At 31.7% G+C, this 24,008-nt stretch overlaps 2 protein-coding genes across 3 annotated transcripts; both read right to left on the bottom strand.

The window, feature by feature from the left end:
* Positions 1–10,504: 10,504 nt before the first annotated feature.
* Positions 10,505–12,260, bottom strand: LOC108451996 (NAD(P)H-quinone oxidoreductase subunit T, chloroplastic). Its single transcript, XM_017749723.2, has 2 exons — positions 11,757–12,260; positions 10,505–11,042 (listed from the first exon to the last, which is right to left on the bottom strand). The coding sequence occupies exons 1-2, from the start codon at positions 12,104–12,106 to the stop codon at positions 10,619–10,621; spliced, it is 774 nt and encodes a 257-aa protein (XP_017605212.1). The 5' UTR covers positions 12,107–12,260; the 3' UTR covers positions 10,505–10,618.
* A 148-nt stretch (positions 12,261–12,408) lies between these two features.
* On the bottom strand, positions 12,409–18,131 carry LOC108450712 (triose phosphate/phosphate translocator, chloroplastic-like). Of its 2 annotated transcripts, XM_053028488.1 has the most exons (13): positions 17,460–18,090; positions 17,209–17,377; positions 17,053–17,124; positions 16,637–16,702; positions 16,289–16,367; positions 16,075–16,195; positions 15,352–15,447; positions 15,155–15,267; positions 14,935–15,012; positions 14,713–14,829; positions 14,282–14,381; positions 12,803–12,903; positions 12,409–12,658 (listed from the first exon to the last, which is right to left on the bottom strand). In XM_053028488.1, exons 2-13 carry the CDS (start codon positions 17,349–17,351, stop codon positions 12,632–12,634), a joined length of 1,113 nt encoding a protein of 370 aa, XP_052884448.1. In that variant the 5' UTR covers positions 17,352–17,377; positions 17,460–18,090; the 3' UTR covers positions 12,409–12,631. The 2 variants fall into 2 exon arrangements, with proteins under 2 accessions (XP_052884448.1, XP_017603938.1); XM_017748449.2 differs by having other exon boundaries at positions 17,209–18,131.
* Between the last annotated feature and the right edge of the window lie 5,877 nt (positions 18,132–24,008).

The raw sequence follows: 24,008 nt of genomic DNA, 5'->3' as shown, positions 1-24,008 counted from the left end.
AGGAACCAGCTGTATGTTAGAATGCCACACTTCAGAACAAAGAAAGAAAGGAAGTGATAAGTTCAAAAGAAAAAAGGTTTGACGCCACGAGGAATACCTTGATAAGTCTAAGTAAGTTCTTTCAAGAACAATGAGATAGAATTCTCACAATAACTTAAAAATATTCATTCAACATAATCTTACCTAACATTGTCCTTTTACAAGCTATTTATAGGCACTAATATGACTATTCAAATTCGACATTCATACCAGCTATTAACAAAATATTCAAATTCGGTTATAACTCTTGATAGCCAACCAAAGAGTCATGTCTTTATACTTGATTCATGCATAGTTGAAAAGCCATGCCTCTTCACTTAATGAAGGCTTAATGGTCCTTTAAATGTGTTTCTTGATGTCCCTTCATTTTCCTCTTAACCAAATGCCTTAATGCTTGTGTATTCATCCCTTTAATTGGCACTATAACTAGCTTTGAGTGCATGAAACCAATCAGACTTGAAGAGTCACTCTTGGTCCTTTTGAACAGCCACCATAATGAGCTTTGAATGCTTCAATATCCACCAAAAACATTCTCTTTATGCACTAACAATTAAGTTACCAAATGCACACTCTTTTATGCCAAAATTGAACAGCCATTTGAATGTAATAGCATTTGATTCTTCCTAGCAAACGAACAGCCCTATTGTAGCTTTAAAATATGTGACCAGCCTTTTGGACTTTCCTACAATAAACTACTGAACACACAATTAATTTATTTAAGAAAAATTAAACACATTATAACTTATTCATTAAAAAGTAACAGCCAAATTATATAACATACTTATATAAACAAACTCAAACATATTAAACAACTAAAATGCTTAAATGCATGGTTTAAGATGTAAACTAAATGAACAAATGATAACTTAATGCATGACTTAATTTAATGATGCAAACTTTAACTAACATGAGAGTTACATAATACATGTCATAATTTATGATGCAAACTTAACTAACATGAGAGTTACATAATGCATAACTTTATTAAATGCAGAACACATAGTGCATGTCACAATTAAAAGATGTAGATCAATAATGCAAGACATTAATTAAAGATGCATATAATAAATAAGACATAATTAAAAGTTGTAAAATTAATTAAACTAAACAAGCAGCCACATGCAAAACATTGTATGGACTTGGAACGTTATTTTGGGTCCAATAAGGGTTAGATATCTCAAGTTTAGGCCAAACTTGCTGAATCAGGCCCATCATCGCCTCTTTAAACTTCTTTGATCTAGCACGTGTTATAAACCCGATCAGGATTTCAGTTGAATCCTCTCTTGAAATGGGCAACTTGGAGTTTGGTCCACTTAATGGACTCAAATACACTTCAATCGTTCCCGTGCATGTATCATCATCTATATTCGACTCAGCCCGATATATTTAATAGGGTTACATTTTATTTTTCAAATATAACCAATATCCAATATCAAATTTTCATATAATCACATTATCACATATATACATATGAATTCAATTCAATTAATATAAATTCAATAAATTCGTCACATACCAAATCAGTCCATTTCAATTGTAAAACACAATAGTTCTTACGTCCACTACTTACCATATACAAGAAATCAAAATGCAATAATTTTACAATTTAGTTCGGATTATAGAAATACAAACCAGGAATTTCGAGCTATTCGACATCGACTTTATCTTTCCCCTTTACAGTCGAGGATTCCGGTATGACGTTAGCTATAGAATTAAAACAATTAAAATTCATCAATATAACACAATTCAATTTCATATTAAATATTTCAATTTTGAATCAATATTTTCCTAAATTTCAATTTAGTCCCTAAACTGAAACTAATTTTTATTCTTCACAATTAATCTTATATTTTCATACAAATTCCATTTTAAACTAAATTTATCTCTCTATTTTCACTTAAACACCTAAATTTCAAATTTTTGACAATTTAGTCCCTATAACTCAAAATTTACATTTTATTCTACAATTTAATCCCTTTTCACTTCTAGCTTAAAAATCTATCAATTTAATCTCTATTACTAAAATTATTCAACATTAAAATTATTTAAAAACTCAATTAATACTAAAATTTTGACATGGGTCGGGTAATACTTAACACTGGGATTCCAAAAACATAAAAATTACATGAAAATTGACTAAATTGACTAACCAATTGAACTTTGAACAATTTGAAACCCTAGTCTTGCATCTTTCTCCTATTTTTCTTTCTTTTCTTTCTAGTTCGTATGGCTTTCTTTCTTTCTTTTTATTATTATTATTTGTTATTCATTCTTTTAATACTTTTGTTTTATTATACATTAAATTTTTATTATTATATAATATAATACATATACTTAACAATTAAGATTTCATATTATAATATAATATATAAATTAAATTTACATATAATATATATATCACTAACAGTCCACTTAAAGAACAATGGTAAAATTGCTTCTTTAGTTGTAATAACTGAATTTTCAAGTGGTGTCAGAACAGTGATTCGAGATCACTAAATCCAAAAAATGAGTAGAAAATATTATTAATTTAGTGAGTATAAGTTAAATGTCAAGTTAGAAAAATTTTTGAAATAGTGAATAGTATACTAGAAATAAATATTAAAATAATTAGAATCGAAAATGAGGTATCGAGACCTCAAAAGTTTAAAGCGAGCCCTAAATATTTATAAATATTTATGGAGTGTTAATAAATTAGTATTAAAGTTTCGTCAAGAAATTTTAAAGTTCCGATAGTTAATTGAACAAAAAGGACTAAATTGTAACAAATGTAAAATTATGAGAAATGATTAAATAGCTTAAATGATAAAAGAAAGAGGGTTTAAAAGGAAATTAGACCCAAGGTATATTTGGGTTGGATGGCAAGGGCATGAAATCAGCAAGAAAATAAGGAGAATTAAGGGAAAATTGGAATATTGCAAAATTTACTTAATAAAGCTAGGACTAAAGTGGAATTATCTAGATTTCTCTTTATTTTTCTGCATTCTCATAAAAACAAACACCACAGAAGGGTTTCCTTAAGTTGGTTTTTCATATTTTTATTGCAAGTAAGTTCAATTCTTGATTATTTTTTGAAATTTTTGTGTTTTTGTGACTTTTACAACTAGGTCCACTTGCTGAATTCATTAGTTTTTGATTCTATGAAAGAAATTGAAAGTTTCTATGAGTATGTGATGGAAGTATATGATGATTTAGCATGGACTTAGAGCTTTAAATTGTTTATATGCTGATTTGATTGAAAGAATTGAATAGAAAGTGAATGTTTGGGACCTAATTGTAAAAGAGTTTGAAGTTAGGTTTTTATGTGGAAATTATAAATTTCAATAGTTGTGAAATAACTTATAATGTCTAGGTAAAGTATTAATTGAGAAAAATTAGCTTAATTGAGGGGTTAGTTGAGCAAGGACTGAATTGTATGAACTATGAAATTTGGGGCAAAATGGAAATCAACATTTTGCACGAAAATAGTTTTGGATAGTAGTAATAGTCCAACTTTGAAAAATCACTAAAAATTTTAGAAATTTAATTAGAGGATGAATAAAATATAAAGTTAAATCTTATTAAGTCTAGTTTCTTATAGAAGAAATGTGTAAGCAACGGAATTATAAATCATGAGATATAATAAATTCTGTGAGACAATGTCAAAATAATTTCGGGTTCCCCCTGTTCTGAATTTGGAAAATCATAAAAAATTGGAGAAAAATAATTAGGTGCTTAAATTTAAAATCTTGAATGAGTCTATTTTCAAGAGAAACAAACAGGAACATCATCTGAATTCCTACGATGAGATAATTAATTTTTAGTGAAGAAGGGTCAGAACTATCAAACAGCAGAACATGGGTGACTTTAAAGAATAAACTGTACTTATTGGCTAAACTAAAAATTCTGAAAATTTTATGATAAGAAGATATATGAGTCTAGTTTCAGGAAAAATTAGCGGATCCTAATTTGGAGTTCTGTAGCTCAAGATAAAAATAATTTAGTGACTGTGACATGAATAGACAGTATTGAATATACATAAGTAAATAGTGAAATTATAGATAATGTTACTTATAAGCGGGTTATAAACATTAAGGATGTGAAATAGAATGAAGGTGAAGTCAATACTGATAAATAAATGATTTTTTAATGTTAGATCGAGAATCCGAAAAAAGTCGAGGAAAAGAAAAAGTAGCTGTTAGTCCCTGAACTTTCACAAATTTTGCCAATAGACCCAGGTAAGTTCATATGGTTGAAATTTAATGATTAAATGTTAATTTTATGAATTATATAATATATGATGAGATATATTTATTGATGAATTGAGAATAAAATAACAATGCGAAAACCGAATAAATGATCAAATTGAGCAGAACGTCGGATTTGAGTACTTTTGATCAATGACAAGTGATAAGTGGTAGCCTCAGCTACACTTATCTGATCAATGACAAGTGACAAGTGATAAGTTGTAGCTTTAGCTACACTTATCTGATCAGTTACAAGTGACAAGTGATAAATGTGATCCATGTAAGACCGTGGCAGGGCTATGGCTTAGGAAAATGATAAGCAATCATACGCAAGATTGTAGTTATACTATGGCAAAGTGGAAGTGAAGTACTCAATTTTCCGTAACTGTTCCCTAATTTGATTAAGAATGGTATGTGACAAATGGACCCAAAAGAATTAAAGTAAATGGATAAATAGTAGTGAGTTTATAAAAGGGAACTCACCAATGATTGTGGTTGACACGTGAACTTAATAATTGTGTATATTGTATAAGTGTATGAATATTTGGTAAGATTTATGTTTTATGCCTATGAACTTACTACGCTTCTATAAGCTTACTTGAGTGTATTCAATGTCTCTTGTAGATTGACGTGAAAATATACGGAGGATCGGATCAACACTTAGGATCACACTATCCAGTTTATCTCCAGTAGCTTTTGCAAATTTTCTTTTTGATTTATATGGCATGTATATGGTTTGATGATTATATAAATGTTAAGACTTGTTTAATGAATAGGTATTAAAGCAAAGAGTGATGAATATGCTAAATGGTATAATTATAATAGAAATATGATTTGGTATCAAATTGGTTGAAATGGATTGGTTGGTTTGGATTAGTCTCGATTTTAAAATTGCAGGGAAGGTTGGATATTTATAAAAGGGTTATATTGAGCTTATAAAAAAAAAAGACTTTGAGATTTTGCAAAAAAATTCCCTATGGTTTCGATTTAATTCCGGTTTGGTCCCAAAGTATGTTTTGGGCTTTGGAGGCCCATTTAAAGGACGTCATGACATGTTTCAGTAAATGAATAGTATTCAACTTGTAATAACGGAAAATTAATTTAGTAAACTCTGGTAATGCCTCGTACTCTATTCCAGCGACGAATACGGGTAAGGAGTATTACATTAGTCTCTTTAATTATTCTTTAATCTATGATTCAACTTTCACTCTATATGCAATTTAGTTATTATACCTAATTACTTTTAATTCAAGCAAATTCACTTAACTGAAACCTAATTAACTACACAACTAGTTTTGTATATATTTATTAAAAATATTTACGAGTCCGATTTACGGGAATGGAGTCCCAAAAATGTACTTTTTTTTTCAATTTGGTCTTTTTTAATTAATTAACTATCGAAACGTTAAAATTTTTCAATGGAACTTTAATACCACCTTAATGACACTCCGTAAATATTTATAAAAATATTTATGGCTCGGTTTATAAAAATAAGTCCCAATACCTCATTTTCTAAAACCACTTGAACTTAATAAATCACTTATATAACATAAATTATCAAATCAAAAACCTTTTTAAAAAAATCACATTTAACTCGTAAATATTAAATAATAATATTTACGAACTTACTTGTTGGATTTGGTGGCTCCGAAACCACTGTTTCTGGCACCACTGAAAAATGGGCTATTACAATGTGTATATGTGATTATATGAAAAATTTATGTTGGATATTGGTTGTTTTTGAAATGTAAAATTAAACCCTATTAACTGTATCGGGCTAAGTCGGATATAGATGGCATGCCATAGGATAGGAAGAGTTTAGGGATTTCTTCGACTTCGAGTCAATGAGGCACTAAGTGCCAATTTGCTTCGGTTTAACCAATAAGACACTGAGTGTCAATGTATATAGCGCTGAACGCAGTTATTATTTCAGATTTATCTGATAAGGCACTAGGTGCCAAGCTAGTGTGTTGGTTGGATCTGTGTATCCGTCCAAGCCCGAGTCGTGTTAATAGGGGTAATTAAATAAAACAGTTCTATAATTGATATTAGATAATACTGTACGTGAATTGAAAATGAGATAGAGATTTGAAACATGAAAATGAGATATGTTGTGACTAAATGAGATACATGAGTTTTGTACTCATGAATTAAGTATTGAATGGCTAATGCCAATGTATAAGCAATTGTGATTTGATATGTGAATAGCTATTTATATAGCAATTGTGTGAATTGGGACATTGTTAATCAAATAAAAAATGTAGCACCCCAAACCCGGCCCAGAAGTTATGGCCGGATCCGGCATGCCACATCAAAACGTAAAAAAAATTTCCATTCTAAGTCCAAAAAATCGTACTTGATGTTCAAAAGATTAATTCATTAAGGGTTAAAGTGAAAGGAAGCTGTGCACCAGGTAGGAAACCGGAAAAGAGGTGGTGAGTCCATCGGACTGCTTAAGTACCAAACTCCCTTCGAATCCAATCCTAGACATGCAAACCGCCATTGCCATACCTTAACGTCATGTATATTTCTAGGAAACCAATTTGATTAAGTCCTTTTTAGGAAAAGTGATTAATTTTGGAAAATATCTTCATTACGGAAGCTTTGCTTGTTTTCGTGTTATTTTGAAATCCATTACTGTTTTTGAAAACGCGTCCTAAAGCTATCCAATTTCAACAGTTAAATATAAATATTACCTATCTTAATAAAACATATAAAAACCATCAAAAATAAATAAGCGGCCTTATTACATTTAAAAGCCTAAAACCTCAAACGTAATTAAAAGGATGTCCAGTTCACGGAAGAAAATCAAACTTTCGAGCGGGTGGCCACTCCAATTCCCTCACGACTCAAGCCCACTATGGTTGGGGATTTCTGCGTGGATGAAAATAAAAGGGATGAGTTTGGGGAAACTCGATGTGTAAGGAAAACCCATTCAAAGCCCAAGTCAGCTCAAGCCTATTGGGCCTAAGCCCATTCAGTGCAGTGGTCTTGGGCGAGCCCTTTTCAGATTACAATAAACGGGCCTTAGCCCTTATTGAGATAATGATATGGCCCATAGGCCAATTTCAAAATACATGCAACATCGGTAAACATATGCAAGCCCATTTGGGAGACTACTCAACCCACCAACCACTACACTCCACCCGTACTAGCCATACACTCCATGTGGGAATAGCTCAACCCACCCACCCAACACTCCACAGATGCACCTGCCTTTGCTTTCGATTAACGATAAATTGAGGCAAAGCCTCCGATCGTGGACAAGCCACTTTCGATACTTCCTCCGTCAATATCCGGTCCCATGCATCGATAATAACAACATGGCATGCGATAAATAACAACGATCAAACATGCATTTAGGTCAATTTAACCCTAGGGGTATTTGGTAATTTATCTCTTAGGGGTAAAATTGTAAATTTTCCACTTTTAAAGGTATTTCATAATTTATCTATTTTAGGGTTTTCATGCATATTCCTACTTTTCACGTACTAACAGAATCACGTACCGAGGGTTCTTATCGAATTGGGCCCGTTGGCCCATCATTCCAATTTTGGCCCATTAAGCCCAAAAATATCGAGGGCACAGAAATCATGCACTTTGTAGTCCAAACATTTCAGCTTACCAAAAACATTAATCGATTTACCTCACGAGCATTCGCACACTCGCAAATCTACAAAATACCGGTTTTCGGCATTTCGGCTTTTCGACTTTTGCCGATCTAGACTAAGAAAGAGGGTGTTAGTTACACACCTGTTTGCGACGATATGCTGACGAGATCCACACACGAACCGCCTACAATTGGATTACTAACACGTTAATCTAACTATTCAAATACAAACTACGATTAACCCCTTACAATATTCGCCAACCACACCTACGGATCATAGTAAGCTTATAAGAAAACAATAAGCAACTCATTAACAAATTTTTGTCAATGTTTACCACATAATCATAATTTCACTGCAAGCTGTCTTCCTGAGCAACAGTCACTAAATCATTTATAACTGGAGCTACGAAACTCCAAATCAAGTTCCGTTAATTTTCCTTGAAAATAGACTCATATATCTTCTATCCATAAAATTTTCAGAATTTTTGGTTTAGCCAATCAATACCAGATTTTTCTCAAAGTTTCCCATGTTTCACTGTTTGACTAATCTGACCACTCTTCATTACGAATCAAATTTATCATTGTACAGAATTTAAAATATGTTCTTGTTTATTTTATTAGAAACTAGACTCAATAAGCTTTAATTACATAATTTATTCAGCTTCTAATTCATCTCCCACAATTTATGGTGATTTTCCAAAGTCACGTTACTGCTGCTGTCCCAAGCAGATTTATTACCAAATCACTCTTTCATACACCTATCTTGCATGCATGTTATTTAAACATGTATATCACCAATCAATCATCACATATCTATGATTTTTACTTAAGCATAATCTCCATTTCATCATTTCAAAGCACAACATGTTAGCCGATTTTTCCTTTAGCATCTAAGGCACATGCATGCTCATTTGTTTGGCTCAACTTCACATATCTTCCATTTTCATCAAAAGAACATGAAACAACAACCATTTCCTTCATTTTAATTCATGACCAAATGCTCACAACACAACTAAAAATCAAAATATACTTCAAGAGTTAAGGTAGAATCAAGAAGAACTCATGAACCTCAAAATAGAAGCAAGGTACCAAGAACTTACCTTCAATTTTCCTCCTCCTAATGACCGAATACTCAAGAGCTTTCTCCTCTCCTTTCTCTTCTCTAACTTTCAGCTATGATGAACAAAGATGGACAAAACTCTGTTCTTTTCACCCCTTTTTCTTTTAATAAAACTTCATATTTCATCCATTTAATTCTTTAATACAAAAGACATGAAATTCTTATCATGAAACATTTACCTAACCCATTATCATGAAACATTTACCTAACCCATTATCATGGAACATTTAATTAATCCATTATCATGAAACATTTACCTAACCCATTATCAATTTGTATCAATTTGTACCATAAATTATGAATATCAAGTGTACATTTTGTCTACAACAACATGATGACTGGCCACTTCATGTAAAATGGGAGGTTTGTCATGCAAATCCTCCTATTTTGCACTCCTATTTATTTGTCCACTTCAATTTAGCCTATAGCATTTTCAAACATTTTCACATAGGTCCTATTTCATAATTTCACCCCCTTTTTCTTATGGAACAAAAATTAACTAAAATTGCCGGGTTCTATCTTAAGTTTGGGCTTTCTAGAGGCCCACTAACATAATTAAACCTATGGCAACATTCACAGAATTCCCGAAAATTGGAGCGTTACAAAAATGTTAGCATGTGCAAATTTGAGTATAGTACAAAATGATGTTGTAATGATGTGCTAATATGTATGAAGTCAAAAGGTTGACATATGATAGTTGTGATCTTAGTCATTTATACGTGTTTATATTTCAATTGTGCATTTTGTATTCTTTTGTCTTTAAATGATCGGATTATAGAAATATTACTGAGTTTTACTCAGCGTATGATTTTGTTTTTCTGTGCGCAGGTTAAGTACTTCACTTTTGATCGCCGAATTAGCATCCAACAACGATCCTGAACTCAAATGTGGTGATGTTTATCTTTTATGTTGGCATATACCTAAGATGTTTAGTTGATAGTTATTTTGTGGATGGATTGTAAATGAGGTTATAAGTGTAATGTTGGTTTAGTATTTATGTAAACATGTGCTTGTGTTTGAAGTCATAGTATGATATGGTGAACTGAAGCAATGCTTGATATATGCATGTTAATGATAAATTATATTATGATTTTTTTAAATGTTTGAAAATGAATTATTTAGATTACGGTTACTCGATAATACTCCGAAACTCTATTCTGACGACGGATACAGATTCGGAGTGTTACAGAAGGTCCGCACCAATGGCGAATCTAAGGGGATTGGTAAGGACCCAGCCCCCTCCCCCAAAATATAAAATTGTTATTTAAGCCTCTAAATTTTTAAAAATTTAAATTAGTAAAAGAAAAATTACACTTTGACCTCTTAAAATTATAAAAATTTGGTTTATTTATTTAAAAATTATAAATATATAAACTATAAAAAATTAAAATTTCATTCAACCCCTCAAAAAATTATTTTGACTTTGCCTTGGTCCGCACATTACAGAATTTTGTATCCATTGATCATTCATGACAAAAACAAGTAATGTGATGAATTCAGTTACGAAAACACTTCTTTTAACAACTATAGGTTCATTTCAATGAACATTATGTACAAATTCTCAGAATCTTCCATTCCGAACTCCTCAGCTACATATGCCAACATATACGTATAGAATCAGTCAATCTAGTAATATGGTTCTTTGAACACAAGCACATAAACGATGCAACAAATCGCAAAGATTATGACGAAAGCATCGAAGGTGAGGGCCGACAAAGCCTGATCGTTCAGCTCCATGTTCCTTCCGCCCAGGCGGTCGACCTTATCCGGTTTCGGTACATAGTTCCTCACGTCTTGCTGGTACGGATCATCCAATCTCATCCTCAGTTTCTCGGCTTTACGGCTGGCGGCCTCTTGTGCGAGCGTCCAGTCGTAGAAACTGCGGCTCTCTCCGTCGCTCAAAACGTTGTAAACCTCCCTTAACTTTACGAATTTCTCTGAAGCTGCTTTCAATGGTAGCGAAGTTGTGTCTGGATGATACTCTTTTGACAGCCTTCTGTAAGCTGCTTTTATGTCCTCCAAATCGGCTTCTGCTGAGACTCCTAAGAACCTGTTCATTAATGATCATTGTTTTATTGGACTTAAGACATATAGCATCCAAAGAATAATCTTAAGTTCCAGATTTCCATCAATGGCTGCATTATATAACTTGCTAGCTCATAATTAGGTTTAATTATGCCCAGTTTCTGTACTTTTCAAGATTTTGATATTTTGTCCCTCTACTTTTTATTTTCAAGAATTTAGTGGAAATTAAAGTCCATCTGAAACATCTTCATTTTTAAGAGAAGTTAATTACCAATGTTATCAATTCAGATTTAATTTTCAAATCAAAGAAACTAAATTCATGTAATTTAAAGTAGAGGATTACATTTCAAAAGTCAAAAGAATATAGGGCTTGGTGACAAAATTAGACCTTTATTAATTCCAATGGGGATTTGCTCGTAAACTCAGACTCAATTTTTAAAATTTCTGGGATATTTAAGTTAAAATTATATTTGGATCGAGTTATCTTGAGTTAGGGTCTTTTCGAACTACTCGCTTATGTTATTTCGAATTTAGATTTTAGATATTTTAAATTCGAATAACTTGTGATTTAGATATTTTTGAGTTCTGGTTGAACTCAAATTAAATCGAATTAGATTCCATCAATCACACTTGAGCGTTTGGATTCTTGAATTCATATTATTTTTCTGATATGTTCAATTATACTAAGCCTGGGAATCTTAGCTACTTGTGGGAGGAAAAATGGGAAGAAAAGACTCACTGGTAATGAGAATCAGAGGAGTCATTGAGGAAATCAGCAAACTTTTCACCCAGGAGACTCTTTTGTTCTTCTTCAGGATTCAGTTTCTCCTTGGTTTGCCGGGAATTGGATGACTCCCCAATCCAGCCTTCATCTTCATTATCCCAGTGGATTCTGGTATCGACTCCTGGAGGAGGTCTTTGGGGTTTGCTTGGACCCGTTGTTGCTGCAAAAACGCCCGCCCCACTGTACGTTCTCCTTCGGCTCCTGGCTCTCGTCGTGGCGGCTCTCGAGCCATGTAGAAGGTGGGTCACGTTTTGGGGTTTGAGGGAGAGAGAATATGGAGCTTGGAGAGTAGAGGTGGACGCCATTGGTGGGGAACTCTGTAACTCGGATTGCAGGAGTTTTCAGAATTTGAGAGAATGAAAGAAGCGAAGCTTTGTTTGCCATTGGCCATTGCCTCAGGCCCTCAAGTTTTCTGTGGCTTAGAATTCCCAGAGCTCTTTAGGGATTTGGCATTTACTTGTAGAGGTTTACATGGTTGGGCTGCTAGTGGTAGGCCATGTTTGGATTGGTTGCTTTTATGGTTAAAATTTATTATAACTCCCTATACTTTTTCAGAAATTTGAAATTTAATCCCTATACTTTCATTTCTAGAAATTGAGCCCCTCTATTTTTCAAATTTAAAATCACTTCTCTCTTTTTATTAAAAAATAAAAAATAAAATTATTACAGACAAGTTGTAATGAGGATCGTATCATAAAATGTGATTATTGTTATAATGTCCGTAACTCTGAATTAAAATCAGTCAAGTCCGTAAAATGTTACGGGATAAATGCAAGTGAAAATTTGGGGTCTTATTCTTTCCCATTTCCCAAGCCTACCATCCAAGCTTCTCACGATGCAGCACTTAAAGCAGCCTTCTGAAATGTGACAAAAAAAATAATAATCAGCGGTCCATAAGCAAAAGGGGTAAAATTAATGGCTATCATCAATTTAAATCAGCGCCATTAAATCCGCATTTTATCAGAGAAGTAAAAAGGAAAAATGGTTGGGGAAGAGCTTACTCTTTTTTGTTCTTCCATATTAGCTTTAATGAGGGAATAGATGGCCACTCCTGCAATTGCTATTGCAGTTCCAATCCCAGTTTGGGTGGAGATCTTATTGCCTGCATTCCATCAATATCAGTAAAGAATTCAATCACATCTTATTGTTTTTGAAATGTGTTTTTGTAAAATTTTATTTATAATTTAAGTGTTTAGTATTATTTTTAAAAAAATTTGAGAAATAAAATGTACATCTTAAAAATATCCATTTAAATAATTTTTAATTTATTAATATTACTACATTTTAGTAAAAATATAAACAAATTTATTATAACTCATTTCTTGTGTGAAATATTATAACTCATTATTAATAGTTTAATATATAAATTATAAATTTTCAATATTTTAAAGTAATTATTATTAATTTTTTAAATTTTAATTTAAATATATAAATTATATTTTAAATATTAAAATATAACCATTACAAATTTATTTGAAATAATATTCAATAGGAAAATGATTTTATATCCCATATAAATATTACATAAAATACATTGAATTATAAATAAGAGTTAAAAAATTATTTGACTCTAAAATGCTTTTCTAAATGAAAACATTTTTCAAAAGCAATTTTAATTCAAAAGTTGTTTATCCAACCTTAAAACTTTTGGTTATAGTTTTGAAAGCACTTTTGACCCAAAGTAATAAGAAGCAAAGCCTAATTCAACCAACCATATTGTAAATTCAAAAATATAAATTAATCATAATTAACAAAAATCATAACAAATAAAAATCAGAAAAATAGAAAATTTACATTTACAAAAACCAAAGATGAAATTGAACCAAAACATAATTAATTTTTTTAAAATTTAAAATTAATTTTAACCTTTTATTTAATTTTTTGCCTTTTTAGTTTTAAAATTTGTGTTTTTTTATCAAATCAGCCTAAAATGGAAGAAAAAAATAAGGTTCTTAAATTTTGCTAGTGTGGCATACATGTAGATTGCCACATGAATAATATATCAGCATTTAATTAAAATATTGTTAATTTTAAAAATTTAAAAACTATAAAATAATTTTTAAAATTAAAATTTACTAAAATTATTAAAAAATGTGTATGACCTCAAAAAATTAACAAACCTTTTAATTATTCCATTCATTTTGAGTTGATTTGATAAAAGATGAAAGTTCAATGGCTAGAAAAGGTAAAAAGTTTAATAGAAGGTTAAAATATTTTTTTTGTAAAATTAAAAGGCCAAAAAATTCGTTTTTTGTAATTATTAAACTATATGATTGAAGTGTGAATGAATTAGTTGTTGAACCAATTAGATTGATTGATTCCATGATTCGGTCAGTCTAACTTTAAAATTTATGTACGTCTTTTATATATGTGTCTTTAACAAATACAAAATATGATACTCCAAAATATTCAATTATAGTCGTGGCGAAAACCTGTATATCAGAGAACATAAACATATGATATGTGAGGAAAAAACTTACCAAAAACGACGATGGAGAAGCCAATTACAAAAACTCGCTTCAGTACGTTCCCAACTGCATGTGTAAGTGGTGCAACCCTTTCCAAGGTATTAGTAGCCAGCTGCATTTCACCTCATTGTGTTACTTCACTATATCAACCCTTTGTTTCTTTTGTTGGAATATAACAAAAGTAGTAACTACAAGTTGACTAATCAAACTCGGAATTTAATTTAGTTGATTCGTATAATCATTTTAAAGAGATGTGATTGAGTAAGTTATGGGGTTCAAATTCTGACTAAAGGAAGGAATGAACCTGATGACATTCAACCAATTTACGGTTCGAAACCCGACATTAGTTTCCAACAATTCGACGAATTTACGGTTTGAATTCCGATGCTTTCAGCTATTTCCTTCATTCTCATACTATAACAATTTTTTTATGCAATACATACCTGATTGTAGAGATGATAAAACATTCCAATCCAAAATAAATCACACAAGAACTTGATTAAGCCAACTTTGGCAATAGCATCTCTGAAACCATATTGCATCAGCTGAGGGCCCTCAATCTGGATTCAAATCAGCTCCATGTTACCAAAATCATTAGTGATAAAATTAGTTTAATCAAAGCGGAAAACATGGTGAAGACCCTTTTTCATCTTTGATTTACTTACAAATATTGCAGGTGGGAGACAGAAGAAGAGGGCAATTATAGAAATATATGCATAAACATTTGTGCTATCCATCCCTGTCTGTCAAATATAAAGGCAAAGCTATGTTAACTGGGGCGAACGTCAAATACAGGTGCATCCTGACTACGAATATGTAATTTTAAGAAAAACGAGGAATCCGGGGTTATATGTATAAAGATGAAGTGAAAGCTCCTTCTCTTACCATTGCTTTCTTTGAGTATATGCTTCTGTATGTAAATGCAATGTTTGAAATCATTGCACTAATGAAACCGGTCCAATTGAAAGAAAGTTCAGTGAGTGAAGCCATTGATACACCTAAAGGTGAAGCAGGATATAATATCAGATAGCAAAGATAAATAACAGGTAAGGCTATTTCACATGAAAAAAAAGAATCTTTACCAATAACAACTGGAGCTAATGAAAGCCAAAGAGAAAGTGGAATCTGATGGCCCAAAACAAACTGAGAAGCAGCAGCATTGAAGAATGGCTCCAAGGCTGTGGGAAAAAAAGAACATGAGATTGAAGTTAGGAAGTATGGATTATGAATTTAGATTACAGTTGAAGATGTTGGGCTACTTATAAACAATTTCAAATATTAGAAACAACAGTATGTTAGCAGCACATATTCAAACATGGATTGATTATAATCTTACTGAACATATATCCTTACTCGACACTCACACTGAGTAAGACTTAGATACAGGGGCGAAACCAAAAATTCAGTTTTGGGGGGCCAATCCCCTTCCTGCCCCCTCTTAGCTACACTCCTGCTTCAATAGCAACTAAACTAACTGTAACAGCATCAAAGGAAAAATTGTCACTAGTTATGTCTATCTGCAGTGTTAATTGATCTCAAATGTGAGTGTTAGTTACAAGTATGTCTCGAGTTCAACCAATTAAGTTACTCCATGTATTTGAAGGGTTATATCATCATACCTATATCAATATTGTTGAACATTGATACTAGAAACATTTCAAGAATTAAACCAATATAAACTTTGAGACTTGTCAAGTTTGAGTTTATCCACAAGTACAACTCTTTTGAGTGCAAAGACACGTTTAATCCTAAAGAAAAATTAGGTTGATAACTGATGTCTTTGCCATTTTCAAAGAGGATTTTACCTTTAATAGTGTGAGTGAAGGACACCGCAACAGCTGCAAATGATACATTGGACATGACATGTCCAAGGGCATGGCAGAAAGCCACTGGAGTCAGTACAATCAAGAGCTCCTTATCTATTGGCTGGTAAAATAGGAAGAAATTGTGTTTGTTTTAGAGGAAATCAACCATATAATCTAATATCAAACAGCAAAGAACTGAGAAAACTAAGCTTACTGCTCTTTTTGGCAGGCCAACAGACCAAGAAACCAGACAGTAACCCACTCCAACTACCAGATGTATAACTGAAACAAAACTGCAGAAGGGAGAATATGAAATAACTCTTCACAATTCTGAAAAGCCATATATAATTAGCTATGTTACTCGTGCTCAGTTGAGTGTCATATGGATATGTATCTGACGAGGATTCATTCAATTTTTTCTTAGTTTGTCCATGTAGTTGGATGGTCACATCCCCATACACATATCCGAAAATGTGTATAATACAGATACTTAGAAAAAAGTGAAGAGTCCGAACAACATAACGTAAAAAAACTGCAATAAACTCGCATCATTTATACATACTATGGATATGGGAAATAGTTGTAGACCTTCTTGTTGAGAATGTTGAAGATTACATTTAAAAAGTACCTGCATACATAGATTGAGAGAGAACCATGAAAATCAATACGAAGGGCACCATTTTAGCCACATATAAAGGGTGTCAATTTTAATTTGTTGAAGCATTTTATCATATTTCTTTGGGACATAAGAGGCAGGGGAAGGAGCTTAACTCTTTCAGTCAAGAACCCACCATGAAATACCAGATAATTCATGGGGAGCAAAAGCAAAAATTATGGTTCATTCATCCTAGTATGAACTCAAAATTAATCAAATCCCAGATTTTGGTTTCTGAATTTTAATTACATTTAGATACATACGCACATACATACAATTTCCGCTTTTCAAAGAACAAGGATGGATTTTCTAGGATAGCTTACCACATAAAGAAGAAGAAACCAGTGACTAGAGCAGGAAATCTCTCGGCAAAGCTCTTTGAAGGCTTTGCATGGCTGCAGTTTTATGTCTCAACAAGAAAATAAGTCATCAGCCAAAAGAATTTCTTGGAAACCAAACAACAAAAACAAGTGACTAACCCTTCAGAAATCTCAGTTTCAAGGCCATCACTATCAGCATCTGCAGCAGCAGCAGAAACTACCGGGAACTCAACTTGGCAACGCCGCCTCATGTTTTGATTCCAACCGGTAAATGTCAACGGCTTCGCTGACAACATTCCCATAGGAACCCAAGCTTCCTTTTTGTCCCCTAAAGATGAAAACGCCAGACATGAGGATCTCGAAAATGGTGAAAACCGATTCTTGAGCAGCTGGCAACTGGGCAAAAAGACCTTGTTTGTGGACAGGTATAGAGAAGAAAACCGAGAATTCGTGATCAAAGACTGAACCGGGCTAGTTGTTGAAGCCATTGAAAATTCACAAAAAAAAAACAATTATGAATCAAAGGGTATCGAAAAAAGGGTGTTATTATTGTAGTACAAACAGGGACAAAGAAGCGCGGACGTTGAAAACAAGATCAAAAACGTAAAGGGAGCGGAGGAAACAAAGGGAGAGACACAGTTTTCACTTTATATATATAAAAATATGGCGAGTAAGCTTATATGGAAATTGTTTAAAAGCTAAAATGGAGTCATTTTGGGGTTCGATTAACAACTGGAAAACATCCAAAGCAGAAACAAAATGGAAAAAAAAAGAAAAAGAAAAATGATTATGCGATTGGGAAAATGATGAAAGAAATGAGTCAACAACGGTATACGTCAAGAACAACAATAATAGAGCATAGTTGGCGAAAAAAAGATAAAAAGAGAGGTTCCATTAGCAAGAACAAGTATCAGTGACGTTTTTGATTCGTTTTGTCTTTTACTTCTCCAAAAGATCAAATACTGCTTTTTTCTCTGCACTTTCAATCTCTTTCTTTCGTTTTTTTCTTAAACAAATTCTTCATCTTTGTTGACGTCCATTAACTATTTACTATGAAAAGTTCAACAAAAAAATTATTATTCGTAATGTAATTAGGAGATTCCCTTGATATTTTTGAGATAGTTAAGGTCAATTTGCAGAGGAATTACGTCGACTATTTTTTCAGATTTTGATTTCCGACAGAAATTATGTCAAGGAGGAGGCTTCTGCTGACTGAAAAAGAAAAATAATTGAGAAACTAAACATGCACAATGACATGAGATTTAACTTCATATAATAATAATTTTAATATTTTAATGTAATATTTTGTTGAATTCTTCCTTATTTTCTTTTTAAAATTTTCATTCTATTGAAAAAGAAAGACTTAATATATATTTTGTCAGTAAATTTGAATGTTTTTCTAATTTGATATTTAAGCTTTTTCTTTATTTAATTTGGTATTTAAACTCGATATTTTTTATTAATTTAATATTTAAGATTTTTTTGTCCAAGTTTATACAAATTATATTTCAAAACACTAGTAGTGTTAATCTTTTATGATGGGATAGAAATAGATAATGTATAATGGGCAAATGAGATGGAATTAATTGTAGGAATGATTACATTTATTTAGAGTTTCTTTTATTTGCCAAATCACTTTTTTTATTGGGATTGATATTACTTTGATTGTTAATTATAGAGATGATTCAGGAGGAACAACATCTGCATGCTTAAAGCATAACATGGTTTTCACAAAGTCCTCAATTCAACAAAAACATTGTCAAATAAAAAAAAATTGGTGTTAAAAAATTGCGCTTTAAGCTATTGGATATCAAATAAGAAAACAGGAATTTTAAAACCCAAAATAAAATAAATTCATTATGTTAAAATAAATAAAACTAAAATTAATTGAACATTTAAAATACAAAAAAAAAATATTATGTTACACGCCACTTGTTGGTCATTCATTAAATATTTTGCTAACTCATAAAAAACATTATTAGTATATTGGAGTAATTTGTATAATATTTGACAAGTTTAGGTACCAAATTGAATAAAAATTTAGATACCAAATTAAGAAAAACTGTCAAATTCAAATACAAAATGAGATTTAAAAAAAAAAGCTTAAGTGTCAAATTAGAAAAAATGTCAATTTCATGATCTGAATTGAAACAAGTATCAAATGGTCAAATTTTGTCAAAAACAGATTGTGGCATCCCGACATCAATCTTCCCTCACCGCAATGTCAGCCAATATATTGTGACATCCAGACATCAAGTGGTTCGATGTCGTGACGTGACATACTATTTTGGCGACATCACGATGTAGAGAAAATATTGTCACGATGTCGACCCTATATTTTTCAAACTTTGCAATTTGGTCATTTTCCAATCTCGAGTTGACTTTAGAGCTCATGTAAGCTCGTATTAAGTTTGGGAAATGTTTAAATTTGTTTTGAATGATTAATACAATGGTAGATAATGATTTTCGACGTGAATTATCCGTTAAAGGTCGGTAACTATTTTGTTTTGTACTGTAGCATTCTATAGCTCAATTCCGTCGATCTGGACAAGCTAGTGTTAGATCTGATGCCCTAAGTATAGTATTTTCATCTAATTACACTTATAATTTTTTCGAACATATTGGTTAATAAAATTATTCAAGAATTACATTAATACTTTGTATATTTTCCTCAAATGGGTTTTGCACGCAAAGCAAAATGAAAGTAAATATTGCTCATTGGTTGTCTAACGTTTAAACTAATAATAAACGGTATCACGTGGTAGAATTGTAATACAAAAAGACAACTTCTATTATTAGACAAACCTAAACATGTCCTTAGTCTAATCAGAAATGAAAAAAATAATTGAAAGGCTAATATGTCATCTATCAAGTCCTAGATGTTTTATCTTGGACATTGAAGTAGATGACTCCCATAAGATAGAGACATAGATGTGTTGACAGTACATTAGGCAAGATTCAAGCAAAATAGATTTTGAATCCGTTTATGGATTTATTCACTTGCGACGTTCATAGTGTGACCTACCTAAATCTTGAGTGGATGGTAGACTATGTATATGTGACTCATACACTTTGATGTAAGTAAAAACCCGAGTTCATGTAGATAAGGAACCAAAAGTTGGTGCGTTGGACGTATGACTTCTATAGTATGTAGCATCATTCACAATAGTGAAATTCATAGCTGGAGACATGGGTAAATGATATCCTATCATTAGCATTACATGGTTGATGAAAAGTAAACGTGGCCATGGGTTGTTCATCTTAATGATGAACGACTTGATTGCTATTTGATAGTGATTGACTTTTCATGAAGAAAGATGTAATAGTTTCCATGAGATAAAATAGGGTCACACTGGGAGAGCGAATATTATCCCAAAGAGATCAAGAATATCCTATGAAGGTAACACAATTATGATAAGGTCACTGGACGAGCACTAAGTAGTTGCTTTCGTAATAGTATGTCATTAGGGAGAGCTCAGTCACAATACTATAGTAGAATGACTTCGTGACTAAATGAGTTTATAATTAATAGGCGAAAACCCAAAACTTAATTATAAATCATTTGAGCCCTAATTACATATATCCAATCAATCCTTCCACTATCTCGTTGAAATCAGAAATGAATTGCGAGTTTGAATAGAAATGAACAAAATGAATAGGAAAAGATAAATAGAAAACATTCAGGAATGATTATGGTTTTTTTTTCTGAAATGGAAAAATTGAATCATTTGAAAATGAATGTAGGTTTCCAAAAATGGAAATGGAAATGGAAATGATCCATTTGCAATTTTAGATGGATTACTTAAAAATGATCAGAAGAATGAGTTTATGTTTTTAAGTTGTTTTGAAGCCTGAAAATGAAAACAAACCATTTGGTCACAATGAACATGTTAAGTTATGAAATATTAAACATATTTTCTCGAAATTTTACCATGGTAAAATCATCAAAAAATTTATTAGGGGTAAGATCGTCAAAATTTTACTAGAGGTAAAATAAGGATGAGAAAATTGTTTAATATAGAATATTAAAGTTTATTTGGGGAAATATAAAAATCAAATCAGGGTTGGATCACATAACAGAGTACTGGGTCAAAAGGTCTAGGAAGTACTTGTAATTAGATCCAATGTGAAAGAGACCCAAAACCCCTTGTATAACATGAAGGGGGCGGCAACCCTAGTAGAAATACTAGGGTATGTCATCCACCTCACTCCTACTTTAAGTAGAAAGTTGTTTTCTTTATTTGAAATAAACCACTACAACTCAACAAGGGTTCTACCTTCTCTTTTTATAAATAGATAGCACCAGTAGGGCATAAAGCACAACTTTGAGAGATTGTTACTTTGTCGAAAAAATAGAGAGAATTTATTCTCAACTGTTACATATATTTTTCTAGAATTCTATCGGTTTCTATTAAGAAGAGAGAATTTCTATTTTCACCCTAAATAAAAAAAAGAAAACTTTTTCTAATTTTATGTTTCGTTTTAATTGGTTTGAGCCCATGCTCGAAGCAGTTCATGGTACAAGAATAGCAGAGAAGATCGTTTGGTTGAAAGCCGAGAACAACGAGCATCCGCTAAGCTGAAAACACAAGTATCAATCGGTTAGGGTTTATTACTATAAATATCACAAACCGGGTCTGTTTTCAAATTTTTAATTTTCTATTGTGCAAGAAAACCATTTTCAAATCGGATTTTTTCTAGCAGCTAGAGGTGTTACATTGGCTGAAATTGAGAGGAGGTAGGAGGGGCTTTGTTGTAGGTAGGTGGTAATGGGGACAATGTGGGGAGTTGGGAAAGTGGTGGTAAAGGTTGAGAAATTGATATGATCGTAGAAGATGGTCGAGAGAACAAGAATGAGGATTAGAAGGAATAAGTAAAGCGTTGAGTTGAAACAACATGGTTTTAGTTTAAAGAGAGCTCAAGGGCGATGGAGTTGATGGGGTTCATTGATGCAAAGGAGTTTGCTGGGTTGGTGGAGTTAGTTGGGTTTTTTGGGTTGAGAGGAGCATTGTTCTTAGAGAAAGTCATGGTTCAGTCTATGCTCACCGCACTAATTGTTGATACAAAGTACAACAAGGAGGAGAACAAGTAGGAGGTTGTGGTAGTTTGAAAGAGGCCGGTTCACCGTAACAAGTGGAGAACCAAAAAAGGCAAGAGGACATGTAGAAGGCTTTAGAGGCTAGGTTGCAAAGTGTAAATGCTCAAAGGTTGCTCAAGGTGCTAAAAAAATCATTTTTTTTCATCGTTTAAGAGGGTATTTTTGGGAGAGGCCCTCTTATTTGCTACTGTGATTGGTAGGTTGTTACAAAAGAGGTCGCCATCATGGAGTACGAATAAGAGGTCCTTTTATTTTTTTTCATTGTTTAAGAATGTATTTATAGGATGTGCACAGTAGGCCCTATTTTGTTATTCCTTTATATAATACAATTATTATGCCTTAGTGGGTCCTATTTATTGAAAGGTGTGTTCACACTAAGAAGCAAGTTGTCAATCTAAGTAGAAGGAGGAAGTTGTTTATAATAGATGGTTAAACCAAGAGGCCGATTAGCTGAAGACTACTAGGTGAACAAAGGGTGTGGGTTACTCTTTGTTGTCCACGTGGAGTCTCTTGAATGTGCCACAGGTCTAGCCTAAGTCTTCAACTAATTTTGAGTCAACTCCAAAGAATAAAACAAAAATAAACAAGATCTCTTGATTTCTTTAAATCCAGCACAAACTATTATTATAGGAAAGAGCTCTACTACAATAAAATAAAATAGTCGATTGTATCATGACAAAATACACAAATACAATAAAGTACACAAATTACCTAGTTACATGATCAACTTTTGCATTAGTTCTACCTTGTGGTAATATTCTTAATGTGTACTATTTTTAATGCATTGAATGAAAATTTTAGGCTTAAGGGTGTTAAAAGCTCTCAAACTTTTTCAAAAAAAAGTAATTAAGTCCCATCCTTTTTTTTTTTTGCAGTTAATTGGGTACTTGAATTTTTTAAATGCATCAAAAAGGCCCTCAAACTTTAAAAAAAAAAAGAAGACAATTAAGCCTTTTTGTTTTTTGCACTCAATTGGGTACTTGAACTTTCAAAATGCATTAAAAAGGCCTTCAAACTTATAAAAAACAATTAAGCCCTTGATTTTTTTTTTTGCACTCAATTAGATATTTGAACTGTAAAATTACTCATTGATCGTTAACTTTAACAGTTGACCGTTAAAGTTAACTACCCCTAATTTTTTTCATTTAAAGCTACCTCGTGTCACAGCCACGGCATAACATGTGGCAAAAAATATTAAAAAAATCAATAAAAGTTATAAAAATTATTAAATTTTAATAAAAATACAAAAATATTTAAAATTTATTAAAATAGAAAAAATATGAAATCTTAAAAAATTATAAAATATTTTTAAATTTTATAAAAATCATAAAAATTATAAAATACATCAAAAGTCCTTTAATAATTAACTTTAACCATTTACCGTTAAAGTTAATGACCCCAATTTTTTTCAAGTTAAAGCCACCACGTGTTACAACCTCAACGTGACATGTGGTAAAAATGATAAAAAATAAAAATCAATAAAGTTATAGAAAAATTATAAAATGCTTCTTTTAGAACGATAATTTTTATAATTTTTTTATGAATTTTATATTTCTTTATATTTTTATAATTTTCTTACGACTTTATAAAATTTATAATTTTTTTCGTATTTCTATATATTTTATAAAAAATTATGATTTTTATAAAATTTTACAATTCTTTATGGTTTTATAATTTTTTTCTAAGTTTTAATAAATTTTAAATTTTTTATTAAAATTTATTCAACTTTATAATTTTATTGATTTTTATTTTTATCATTTTTTCACATGTTACTCTGTGGTTGTGACACGTAGTGGCTTTAACTGAAAATTATGGGGGGTTCAAGTACCCAATTGAGTGAAAAAAAAAGTATGGGCTTAAT

Source organism: Gossypium arboreum, chromosome 5 (genome assembly GCF_025698485.1).
Source record: "Gossypium arboreum isolate Shixiya-1 chromosome 5, ASM2569848v2, whole genome shotgun sequence".
Lineage (NCBI taxonomy): Eukaryota > Viridiplantae > Streptophyta > Magnoliopsida > Malvales > Malvaceae > Gossypium > Gossypium arboreum.
This window is presented reverse-complemented; position numbering and strand designations above follow the sequence as displayed.